General features: G+C 38.0%; 1 protein-coding gene across 1 annotated transcript in view; it reads left to right on the top strand.

The window, feature by feature from the left end:
• The first annotated feature begins 3,083 nt into the window (after positions 1–3,083).
• Positions 3,084–13,706, top strand: part of EFCAB5 (EF-hand calcium binding domain 5) — a 132,834-nt gene continuing 122,211 nt past the window's right edge. Inside the window, exons 1-2 of the mRNA XM_051992245.1 lie at positions 3,084–3,381; positions 5,723–5,807. Coding sequence (XP_051848205.1) covers positions 3,109–3,381; positions 5,723–5,807 — 358 coding nt within the window. The 5' untranslated portion in view covers positions 3,084–3,108. The remainder of the gene's footprint in view (positions 3,382–5,722; positions 5,808–13,706) is intronic.

The following is a 13,706-nucleotide window of genomic DNA, read 5'->3' as shown; positions in this document are numbered from 1 at the left end:
AGGTTCTTTTTCAAGTTGAATTGTCAAACATTCAAACTCTACCATAGAGAGTGCAATTCAAATGGATTGGCCATACTTAAATGCCTAATATATACCTGCCTAAAAGACAGTTTTGTAGAGAATTTGCATAAGGCAAATACTTATTTGGAGGCCATGATAAAAAGACACTCTCAGAGTCTCTCGGAAGAACTTTGAAATTGATTTGAGACATGGGAATCACTGGCACAGGACCACCCAGCATGTTGTGCCCACATCAGAGAAAGTGCTATGTAGGATCTTTGAGCAAAGCAGAATTGAAGTAGTTCAAAAGAAATGTGAGATACACAAATTTTAAAACCCACCTCAAATGTTCACATAGACTAATTGTTTCCACCTTGTCATTGGTCTGAGCCACAATTGGACATATTACACTTTTACCCCAACATAGTGGTGTCATTTTGATCCTTTTGGAGTGTGAAAGTCAACGTTTTACCAACAGAGATCCACTTCTTTTGAGTTTAACTCCATCGTTCTACTCGTCTATCAAAGTGATTTTCCCAAAGCTAGAAGTGACCATGTGATTTACCCACTTAATAAAGTCCAGTGGCAACCCATTAACTTCAGGATCAGAAATAAATTTGATTTTTAAAGCTCTTACCTGGCCCTTTCCTACGTTTTCAGTCTTTTTATATTTTATTCTCTTCCATTCCTCCTTCCCTTTGATGTGAAAGCATAGACCATTCTGAACCTCACACATGACATTCCATCTCTGGTCTTCCTACCTTTCTACTGGCTTCCCCTCAGGCTCTGAATGTCTTCCCTCCTTCTTCTCAAAATCCCTGTAAGAGGTCATTTCTGATTCTCTAATTGTTATACCTTCATTTCCAAGCTACCTTTCATTGACTGTATGTATCTTGTATGTACCTAATTGTTTACAAACCCTATCTCCATTTGAATGCTCCATGAAGACTGGGACTATTTCTGTCCTCCTTTTATCCCCAGTACTCAGAAGAGTAATTAAGCATTTACATTGTAAATGTTTAATAAACTCTTGTTATAGAATGAATGACAGGGAGAAGAATAAGCATTTATCAAGCACCTATTTACTGGATTTAATTGTTGTTCGATCATTTTCAGTAATGTCTGGCTTTTCATGACCTTGTTTGGAGTTTTCTTGGCAAAGATACTAGAGTGGTTTGCCATATACTTTTCCAGCTCATTTTATAAATGAGGAAACTGAGGCAAAGAGGGTTAAAAGACACAGCCAGTAAATGTCTGAAGACAGATTTGAATTCAAGAAGAGGAATTCTGATATATATAGGCTGTGCCACCTAGCAACTCTATTTATTGGAAAGAAAATAGCAAACCAATCCAGTATATTTATCAAGAACATATTTTATATTATCAAGGACAGTCTTAATGTGCTAAGGTCCGCAGGATCATAAGGAATCAAACATTGAACAATTTGAACAGCAACACCAAAAGCTCCTGTTATGTGCCAGGGATTGTATTGAAGATTTTATAAATATAATCTCATTTAATTCTCACAACTCTGGGTTCTCTGAGAGTTGAAAGAGGAAAATCAAATACACTCTTGAAAAGATACAGATATACGTACAAAGGAAGGAAATATCTATTAAGCACCTACTATGTGTCAAGTACTTTATACTATTTCATCCTCACAAATGGATGCAGGATATTATCATCCCCATTTTATAGTTGAGCAAACAAAGGCAAACAGGCTAAGTGAATAAAGAGAATTTATAAAATCAAGAACTGATGTAACAACACCAATGGCCAGTTTCATGAATAATATATTGTAAATCCCTAGAGAACAGACAACATTCTTATCTGAATTCATTTGTAAGGCGTCCCAAATAGTACGATGAGCAGAAATTCATGTAATCAATATTATATATGCTAATGATAAAATGCTCAATGCAGACTTTTTTTTTATTTGCATGTTTGGTGTCTGGGAGAGTTCATGGAAAAGAGGTCATTCTTAAGGAGTCTGAAATAATGGGAGGAATTGTAAAGCAGAATGGGTAGATGCTTTAAACAAAAGGGAAGAACATTAGTAAATAGAAAGTTTTGGGGAAATAATTTGAAGATAGAATTATTTTTTTAAATTGTGGAATAAAATAACTCCAAAGACATCTCCTGCTTACTCAGATTAGCATATGCTCTTATGTTGATACAAAGAAATAGGAATAAAACGGTAGTTTGCACCTAAATGACTTGAAACCAAGAGACACTAGAAATGAAGCTTCCAGCAGACAGAAAATAGATCTATGCAATTTACAGTGTATATGTGCTTTGCCCAATATGTGGGGGAGGGGGAATTGGAAGACATCAGTGATGATAATGACCTCAGGCTGTGTCTAGAAAATGAAGTGGGGATCTGGCAATGGTTTACCTTAGTCTAGAAAAAACATCAAATAATTCAGTTAAGCCCTGAACCAAGATAGCCATAATGAAATCCAACAGAACTTCAGACTTTGAATTACTTGTCTGATTGGCCAGCAATATTAATCCTTTTAGAAAATTCTGGACTTAAGTCATTAATAAAATAGACATTTCCAGTCACACAGAACAGATAAAAGGGACTGTGGAACCAATTAACTAAGTCAAGAGAGTTCCAGGCTTGTCTTTTCCTAACTTTTGGGCCTCAATTTGCAGATCTGTAAAAGACTGAATCACCTTTCTGGCCCCTTTCATCTCTCTTAAGATCTTAATATTGAATCTGTTTTTCTTTATGATTATCTAGGTCAGTGATTTTAAAGTATAAATATGTATTTAATATATTAGGCATGTCCTTTGTAATGTGGTGTTTGTAAAATTGTAAAAGCATTTGTAAAATGCTGATCTAGCTTCTTGTGAGTAACAAATTACTAATAATAGTATGAAAAGTTTCCTAGCTGAGAACCTGCTATTGTATCTGGAGTGTTTCCAAGGAGGTAAGTAGTAAGGGAGTAGAAAATCTGATGTTTTAGAATATTAGGGTGGAATATTTATCTAAATATTTTTCTCTAATCTAAAAACTGAGCCTTTCTACTTTAAATTGTTAAGTTTGATGAGACTTTTCTCCCACCCTAGAATCCCAAGTGGTTGTGTCTTCTATGAGGCAAGATGAAGAAGGCAAGTAAAGAGAAAGCCTCATCTTCCAAAGAGAAAGTCCTGTCTTCCAAAGAAAAAATCTCAACCAGCAAAATGAAACTCTCCAATTCCCAAGAGAAATCTTATGCTTCTAGAGAGAAAGTTTCTATTTCCAGAGAGAAGGCCTCCATTTCCAAAGAGAGAGCCTTCATTCCCAAAGAAAGAGGTTCCATTTCTAAAGAGAAGAATTCCTTTTCCAGATCTATGTCTGCTGAACGATCATCACTGCCTGGCTCATCTTTTCAGGTTTATGGCCTTAATCATTTTCTGAAATGTGTGAGAGGATATGAAATTCAAAGTTCTCCCATTGAGATATTGTAGTGTCATAGTCTGCCCCGAATTGGCTTCTTTTCCTAACTGAACTGTTTTGCTTCAGACTATTGATTGAAATGTTGAGGACTTGAGTTTGTCTTTTAAATTGGTATCATCTAGCAATTTGTTCCTTTTTAATAGGCTTCTCATATATGGAGAGGAATCTTTTTAGTATCTGGACTTGTTGCATCATTTTTTGCATCATTTTCTTATCTTTACATGTTAAGGTCAACAAATATTTTCATTCTAGAGCAATTCAGTCCAATAAACACTGAAATTGGCACTAGAGGATCATCCAAGATAAAAACAAAACATTGGTTTTATTTCCGTTTGTAAGACAATAGCTATTACTGTTCCCAGTTCAGAGATGTTTAAAATAAGAAGACCCAGAATTGGTGCAGGACATATTCCAAGCTCACAGAACAGGTTAAGGTCAGAGCTGAAATGAATAGTTTGGTAGGATTAAGCTAGGGAGTATAGTGAGTTAATAAGTATTTATTAAGCACTCACATTTTGCAGTAGCTCCCAGTAAATAGATAAATTAAGTAATTTATTTTCTTTCAAGGAAGGAAAAAAGGAAGCATTAGGGTGGGGGTAGCCAAAAAAGGGGGACAAAGTATGATTTTTTTCAAACTGATCCTACTTCATTTTAATCTATTATAAGGCATTGCTTTTGTTAAATCAAACAGCAATCAGTTATTCTATTGCAAATAATCAGGTTGCTAGCCAAAGCCAGATCAACTGCCTGTTGTTCCCTGGAGGAGCTCCCAGTTCCTAGGTAACCCTTATTGTCACAGGAAAGTTGTAATTTGCATATGTAATCATTTTTAGCCACTGACTAGTATTTAAATAGACTGGGAAAAAATTATAGAATAGAACATGAAGTTGAAATTCAATCTGTAGATTTGTATTTAAATTGACTAGTGGTAGATTGTGAAATTGTCCAAATGGCTTGTAATTTTTAAAAATTCAAATCAGAATATGAAGGGATTTTCCATCAGCCAGTAGAAGTAGTCTTTCTTTTTCTCGATTAATATGAAAAAAGTTCCTTTCCAAGAAAGAAAGAAAGAAAGAAGAAGATAGAAAGGAAGGAAAGAAGAAAGGAAGGAAGGAAAAGGGAAGGGAGGAAGGAGAAACGTGAAGAAAGGAAATATAAAAGAAGAAGGAAAGAAAGAAAGAAGGAAGAGAGGTAGAGAGGAGGAAGGCAGGAAGGAGGGAGAGAGAAAAATGGAAAGAAGGCAGGAAGGAGGGAAGGAAGAAGGGAAGGAAGGAAGAAAGGAAGATGATAAAGCATTTATTAAATGCTAAACAAAATGCTGGGAATAGAAAAAAAACAAGCAAGATACCTCCTACCCTCAGGGAACATCCATTGGTGGAGAGAGGGGAGTAGGTAATATAAAAAAGGGATCTAGAAAGTAAGGGCGGGGGAGAAATGAGGTGGCCCAGGTGGTTTCAGGAAATGGTAATTTGGGCTAGGTCTTCACCAATCAGGAAAGTGGAGGGAAGGCTAATATATTTTCTGAGGGTTATTTTAACAGGAACAAAAACCAGGCACACTTTCAAAGTCCAGTGAAAGATTACAGGAGAATTTCCAGTCCAGGTTTGGTGGTGAATGTCTGGAGTCTCCACTACTGGAGAGACTGGGACTGCTAGATCAGTTGAATTTGGGAGTTCTGGGTTACAATAGGACTAAAGCTGTTTTGATACTCACTAAGTCTGCTACCAGTAGGGTGAGTCCCTAGGAGTGGGGGACCACCAGGACCAAATAGCTCAAGAAAGAAAGGCCAAGTAGCTCAAACTGAAAAGAAAGAAAGTCACAGCTTCTGTACTGACCAACAGTGAGGGCAAGCTTGTAAGCCTCCTACACTTCTAGCCTTCTCCAGGTGAGAAACAGAGACCCATATATTTTTTAAAAGCATCAAATCATGTATCCGGCAAACACGGTATACCTTAAATGTTAATTCACATCTAGTGGACTGGTCCCCTTTGTATATAGCCTTGTCAGCAGCACAGACTATTATTGCCACTTTCAAATAACGGAGTTTTACTCTGCGAGAGCCTTAAATGGAACAGTTTGGTAAAATAGTCTGTGGTTGTCGCTTTGCTTCTAAACCACAATATTCTGTCCTGGGAAATTCAAAGAGAGAGATTTGATAAACTCATGAAGACATTTATATGCATTTTTAATTGGGTGGATTTAGCAATAGCATTGAAAAGAAACGGCCTATTTTGGTATAATCTTTTTCTTGCCTTTTTTTTTTTAAACCACTTATAGATTATGACTTCAAGCAACAAAAACCTTCATTCTCAACAGTCAGAATTGCCAGCAGTCAGTGGATATGACATGTCTATGGTTGAAGGTAAGCAACAAATCAGCTTCTGCCATATTTAGAATAGAACTTAAATCTATTTCCATAAAGCCACTATTTAACTCCATCAGAATAAGGACTGCACTTGTGATTTTATTGGCACAGGTGAGGGAACTGCCTTCACCAGTGTAAGTTGGTATCGTATCTTCTATTAATAGCCCTCTAGAACTTCTTGAAGTACAGAGAGATGAAGCATTTGTCCAAGGTCATGTGGTCAGTATTTGGACTTGAACCCATTTTATTGTTTTCAAGGCTGGCTCTCAGTCTACAATCCCATGCTAACCCTTTACTGTCCCTTTGATCTGTGTGGAACTTTTGCTATATTGCTTTATGAAAACTTTTTTGGAGGGGGTTCTGAACCTGTGTAGGGAATTCTCAGGGTAGAATTTCTGCAGATGGAGATCAACAACTTACTTAGAATTTACAGTACTAGAAAAGTGCTTGGGACACTTGATGGGGTTCTCTGACTTGCCCAGATGCTGGACTTGAACCTATCTATGTTCTCTCTACCATGCAATCATTGCTTCTCAGTTCATGGAAACTTATTTTAGTCTTATTTTAATGCCATCTGGGAAAAGAAGTTCCAAAGCAATTTGCTCTTTATGCATTTGTTGTTTAGTTATTTTTTTTTGGTTGTGTACAATTCTTCACAACCCCATTAGGGGATTTCTTGGCAAAGAGAGTGGAGTGGTTTGCCATTTCCTTCTCTAGTTTTCTTAATACATATTCTCCATTCTTAGGTCTATAAGCATTTGGAGAATATTTCCCAGGAATCTGTCAAGTTCCCTTTCCCTTACATAGCCACAAGCAAAAAAAATTTGTGAAAGTTTGGGTGTTTTTAGGAAGGAGAAGAAAGACATTCATTTTCATAGCTATTGAATTTTACAGAATCATGGAATCACAGAATTTTAGTGTTGAAAATGACCTCAGTAAAGGTCTTCACTACAGACCACTACAAGAAAAGTGGTCATTCAGTCCAGACTTGAAAACCTCAAAAGAAGAGGAAACCCATCAATCAATCAAATAGCCAATCAATAAGCATCTATTACACTCCTGTTGTTATGTGTCAGGCATTGTGCTGAGAGAAAAAAAGACATGCAAAAACGTCCCTGCCCTCAAAGAGTTTACTTTCTAAGGGAAGACAACATGTAAACACATAAGTATATCTGGTACATACAAGGTAGATAAAATGTGACTTTTGAGAAACAGGCATAAGTAACTAGAAGGAACCAGGTGCTTGAGTTGATTCTTAAAAGAAAGGAGAGTTGGATTTCAAGAGATAAATATAAGGAGGGAGAGCATTTCAGGCATGGGAATAATTAATGCAAAAGGATGGAAATGGAAAATGGAATGTTATGTTTGAGGAACAATAAACAAGCCTGTAGAATGAGATTATAGTGTGTAGAGCGAGATGATGTGTAAGAAGACTGAAAAGAAGGTAGGAAGAGACCAGGTTATAGAGAGCTTTGAATGCCAAGCAGAGGAGTCACTAGATTTTACAGGGACAGATAGGTGACCCAGTAGATAGAGTATTAAGCTTGGAGTTCAGAGGATCTGAATTCAAATCTGGCAATAGATACTTGTCAGCTATGTGACACTAAACAGGTCACTTAACTGTTTGCCTCAGTTTCCTCATCTGTTCAATGAGCTGGAGAAGGAAATGGCAAACCATTGCAGTATCTTTGTCAAGAAAAATAATTCATTCAAAAGGGGTCAGGAGTCAGACATGATTAAAAACAACTGAGTAAAAGAAGAACATGATCAGACTTAAAGGAATGTTGATTTGGCCACTATGTGGAGGATGGAGTGGAGCAAGGAGAGATTTGAGTCCATAGGCAAATCTCCTTGAGTCCATTGGCTTTTACCAAGAAGCTCCTCCAGGAATCCAATATCACCTCCTAGAGTGGCCCAGGCTACTTTTGTGTAGCTCTAATTGTTAGGAAGTTATTCCTGATATGGAGCCTAAATTTACTTTCTGTGGCTTCTACCCCTCTGTTCTTCCTCCTGAGGCCACATAGAACAAATCCTTTCTCTTCACAAGACAATCCTTCTGATACTTAAAAATAGCGGCCATAGACTCACTTAATCTTCTCTTCTCCGGATTAAACATTACTAGTTATTTCAAACAGTTTTCTATGACATGGACTGAAGACATTATTCTAGTTGGACTCTGAACATTGTCCAGTTTACTAATGCCCACCTTAAGCCAGGATGTCTAGATTTGAACCCCATGCTCCAGAGGTAGTTTGATAAGGGTACAGGGCAATGCAGTACAATATCCTCCTTATTCTTGGAAAATATACTTCTCTTAATGAAGTCCTAGATCTTATTAACTCTTTTTTTCTTTGTCCTAATTTTATTAAATTAGACTTTCTTTTTTCTTATCACTATAAACTTGGCAAACACCAACAAACATGGATATTTTTATATATAAAGAAGAAGAGAAAAAGATTTATATAAAACATATAAAATTTGTTTTCTTGGCTGTCATATCACATTTCTGATTCCTATTGGGTTTGCAGTCCACTGAAACCCCCAGATCCTTTTCAGATAAGGGACTGGCTAACCTCCCCTCCCCTACTCCGAGATTGACCTTTTTAGCCAAAATGTAAGACTTTACATTTATCTTTTGTGAACGTTTTCTTACTAGAGTCTGCCCAGTTTTCTAGCAGGTCAGAATCTTTTTGAACTCCAGCTGCATGCTCCCATGTATTAGCTATCCTCCTAACTTTATGTTATTTGCAGGAATGACATACGTGTCATTTATTCTTTTTTTTCCTTTATTAAAGCTTTTCACTTTTCAAAACATATGCGTGGACAATTCTTCAACATTAGCCCTTGCAAAATCCCATGTTCAATTTCCACCCTTCCCTCACACCCTCCCCTAGATGGCAGGCAGTCTAATACATGCTAAACACGTAGAAATATATGTGTTATTTATTCTTTTGTCCAAGTCACTAATAACAATGTTAACCAGCAAAAGGTCCAGCTCAGAGCTCCCGAAGGTTCCGTTTGAGACTTCCTCTCTCCTCAGCATTGCCACATCAAGTCTCAAGGTTGAGAAATCCTCAGTCCAAAGGGGCCCAGCTGACTTCCCCAGGGTTGTCTGAGGGTATAGCTCCCAATTCTTTGAGTAGCTCTTCTACGTTGGTTTTAGATAGTATTTTAGACGAGCCGCTAGCTTCATCAAAGCTGCATGACTCCTTGGGAAAGGAAATATCTGCTGAGGCCTCTTGTGGCACCAGCTGTAGCTAATTTTTTTATCACCTCTTGGACAACGTTGGGCTAGGACATTGTCAGTTTAGCCATAACCATGGACTGAGAACCAACTATCCGACAGAGGCTGATCTGTCCAGGGCCTCTGGGTTCCAAATCTTTCCCAAGCTCTTGTTCATTCTCTTGAAAGCATTCCAGAAGTCAATATATATAACCCCAGAATTAGCCTGGAGAGAGATAAAGTGACTAGAAAGGTGGCTAAGATAGATAAAGTGACTAGAAATGTGGCTACAGTTAGAAAGACCATCCCCAATTCAAATTAGTTGGGAGCCCTTGCCAAGTCAATGAATCTGAAGACCTAGGTGGTACCCTGGACAGAGCAACTGAGGTAGAGTTAGGAAGAGTGCTGTTCAAATCCTGTCTCAGACTTTGGGCAGCAGGTTTACTCTCTCTCAACCTCAGTTTTCTCCTCTGTAAAACAGGGACAGTAATAGTGCCTGCCTGCCTCGCCAGGTTGTTGTAAGGATTAACTAACATATTTGTAAAAGGCTTTTTGCCTTCTCTAAAGCTCCATTTAAATGTTGGCCATTATTACTTACAAACATTAGATCTCCCTCCCTTTCTAGAAGAAGCAAGTTAATAGGGACTGGGGAGTTGGGACGAAGGGCCAAATCAAGCCCTGAGATTATTGCTTAGCAACCTGTAGCAGTCAAAACACACTAGAGAAGCGGCTGCCGGCATCCCAGGCTGAGCACACACACTGCTTCATGGGTGAGTTTGCTAAAGCACCAAGGACAGACGGTTATACACTAAATTGCTGTTTATCTCCAGCTCTGCCCTGGGAGTAGGAAGTAGGAAGAAAAGGTCTGCCCTGTGTGGGGCTGGGGAGGGAAGGGGGAGACAGAGGGAAGGAAGAAGGATTTGTTAGACTTAGAGAGGCGAACAAAATTGATTCTTTGTCCACTGGCTACACAGAAGAATAGTGACAGTGAGTGTGGGGGAGAAAAAGGTACCTTATATTCACTTGGAAAGAACCCCCCCATAGAAAACGTGCAGCCCGTTAATAACAAGAGTCAACAAGCATTTATTAAGGACTCATGGCATACTCATAATAATAACAGCTGGAGTTTACCAGGTATCTTAAAGTTTGCAAAGTACTTTGTGTCTATTATTACGTTTGCTTCTTACAATGACCCTGGGAGGTAGGTGCATTTACAGGCAAGGAAATTGAGGCAAATGGAATTTAAGGAACTTGCTTAGAATTACTCTTCTCAGTCAGTTAATTTATAGTCATGTCTGACTCTTTGTGACCCCATTTTGGGATTTTCTTTGCAGTGATCGACCATTTCCATCTTTAGTTCACTTGGCAGGTGAAGAAACTGAGGCACACAGGGTTAAGTGACTGGCCCAGGGTCACAGCTAGGTGTTATTTGAATCCATGACCCCAGGCCCAGTGCTCTATCCACTATGCCAAATAGTTGCTTTTAGGTACCACTTCACTGTTTAGGATTAACCCAGCAAATAAATGTCTTCGAGGGAATTCAAACTCATTTTTTCCTGTCTCCCAAATCCAGCACTTCTCCACTAAATCACCTAGTGTCAGGGCCTGGTTTAAGAAATGATTCAGAGAGAAAGGCCAAAAAAGTCCATCCTAAAGGGAAAAATAAGTTGTATAGAACACTAGATAAATACAAAGGATGAAAAGTAGTCTCAGGGAAGGTCCTGGCAGCTGAAGGGGCTGGGAAGGGCCTCCTATAGAAAGAGGGATTTGAACTGTTATATAAATCAAATGGTGTTGAAGAGGATAAAACAACCATTCCTTCACCCCTTTCTCATATCTGATCAGAACTTACCCTGGAAAGAGCCACATAAAATTTTGCCCTCTGACAATTTGGCCCATTCTGCTTATAAAATAATGTTTTGTTTTGTTTTTTAAGGTATCTTCCTAGGCCTTTTGACTCCTGGAACCAGGTGCCAGGTAGCTGCTATCAGAAAGGACAGTTCCAAGGGAACAGGGCCTTTTTATCTTTGCACCCAAAAACCATACAAGCTTTTAGATACAGACCTACTGTCTTTAATCTCTTCTTATTATTACTTTAAAATGGTTTTCAAGTGAGCCTGTATATAAAAGTCTGTTCCCAGATGCTTGGTTTCTCATCTCATTCAGCCCCCAAATCCCAGAAGCAAAAGATTTTGAGGGCAGGAAGTCCTGAATCTATTATGGTTACACCACACCCAAATGCCCTTTCTCAGCACACAAAAGCCAACTAACTGGTCAGTGTAGGCTCTGTTAAAGAGACAAACAAACATGAACTGAAACCTCGTTTAAATTCCAAGTCAGACAAGGTTTGTTCATTATTGAGGAAACGATTATCTTTAAAAACATAAACACACCTCCAAAATCTTTTTTGTCTGGATGATTGTAAGCCAGTGATAAACTGCAACATTTTATTAATTCATATTCTCAATCATCCAACACTTCTGAACATTTTTAGTTCAAAAATAATTGATATTTATAATGATGGCCCTGAGGATCTGCAAAGTTGGTAAGTACTTTCTGAATAATTAAAGATAAAATTATGCTCAATGTAGCTTGAGAGTTTAAAATGATTTTTCTTTGAAAATTGGTAATCCATGTGTGTATGGCAGAGGATAATAGATTTAGAATGAGAAGGGATTTTGGAACTCATTTATTTCAAAAGCCCCCCCCCCATTTTACAGATGGGAAAACTGAAGCCCACAAATTTAGTGACTTGCCCAAGATCACTCAGGATGTAAGAAGCAAAGCCTGCTTCAAAACAACATTGTCTGACTCAAAATCCAGCATGTATTGTGCCTTGTGCCACATGGCTTCCTGTACCAATATTGATTTTTCAAATATTATAAATTCCATGACTCATAGCCATATGACATCACTACAGAATGGTAGAATTTGAGAGTCAAATGGCGCTTCATTGGCCATCTCAGTAAATCCATACAGGTAATATGGATTCCCTCTATCACACACCCAAGAAGTTGTCTAGTTTTTACTTGGAGCCTTCCAAAGATAGGGAATTCATTGCCTCTTGAGACATACATTCTATTTTCTGGATGCTCTTGACTGTTAGGAAATTCCTGGTATCAAGCCTAAATTTGCCTGTTGGCAATTCCTACCTATTGCTTCTGGTCTGCCAATTACAGACCCTTGCTTAATACTACAACTCTTCTTTTAAATAACTTTTTATTGACAGAATCCATGCCAGGGTAATTTTTTACAACATTATCCCTTGCACTCACTTCTGTTCTAATTTTTCCCCTCCCTCCCTCCACCCCCTCCCCCAGATGGCAAGCAGTCCTTTACATGTTGAATAGGTTACAGTATATCCTAGATACAATATATGTGTGCAGAACCGAACAGTTCTCTTGTTGCACAGGGAGAATTGAATACAGAAGGAATAAATAACCTGGGAAGAAAAACAAAAATGCAAGCAGTTTATATTCATTTCCCAGTGTTCTTTCTTTGGGTGTAGCTGCTTCTGTCCATCTTTGATCAATTAAAGTTCTCCTTATCGAAGAGATCCACTTCCATCAGAATACATCCTCAAACAGATACTACAGCTCTTTAAATATTTGAAGAAAGCCTGCACATTCCTCCAGAGTCTTCAGGAACATCCCCAATTCTTTCATTATCCTCATAAATCCGCAGGTCTTGACTCCTGAGATCCTAAAGTGTTTCTTGGTCTTAAATGCCCTTCTCTGAACACCTCACAACTTAGCCATACTCTTGTACTGTGATGCTCAGAGCTGAACACAATACTTCAGCTAAGATTGGAGGAGGGCACAGAATGGCAGCTCTATTACCTTCTGTCTTAATGTAGCCTAAGATTGAATTAGCTTTTTTTGGCGGCCAAACCACACATCTGACTTACATCAGGCTTTCATTCCCTCAAAATCTTTTCCAGAATCACTAATGTCAACTCATGCTTCTCTTAATCTCATATTTGTGAAGTTGATTTTTTTGTACCCAAGCATAAGACTTTACATTTATCCCTATTGATTTTTACTTAATTAGATTTATGTTCTATCCCAATGGTATCAAATTAAAATAGAAATAAAACTCTGTGGAGGTTCCCACAAGCTGCATGTTGACTTAGAAAATCACAAGTTAACATTATCTATGCTTATTTTATTTATTTATTTATTTAATATTCCCCAATTACATTTTAATCTAGTTCAGTCCTGTACTGAGCTGTGGTGGGCTACATGTGACCTGCTGATCTAGTGTTTGACATCTCTGCTTTGGCCCATCAGTATCCTATTGAATCCTGACTCTATCATCCAGTGTATTGACTATTTCTACTGTCTTGATGCCATCTGCAAATTTGATGAGCATATCATCTATATCTTTTTCTAAGGCATTGATAAGAATGGTCAGTAACAGAGGGCCAAGAGCAGATCTCTGGGGTATTTCATTGGAGCCTCCAGTTATATTGACATTGAACCATTAATCATAGTTAACTCTGTAACTATAGCCACCATCCAAGCACTCCTGATTCCAACTGATTAGATTTTCTTCTAGTTCACCTTTATCTTCTCCATGAGAATAATATGAGAGACTCTATCAAAAGTTTTGCTAAAATATATGCAAATAATATTCACCATATTTCCCTCATCTACAAGTTTAGTAATCACTTT

The sequence above is a fragment of the Antechinus flavipes genome, chromosome 4 (assembly GCF_016432865.1).
Source record: "Antechinus flavipes isolate AdamAnt ecotype Samford, QLD, Australia chromosome 4, AdamAnt_v2, whole genome shotgun sequence".
NCBI lineage: Eukaryota > Metazoa > Chordata > Mammalia > Dasyuromorphia > Dasyuridae > Antechinus > Antechinus flavipes.
This window is presented reverse-complemented; position numbering and strand designations above follow the sequence as displayed.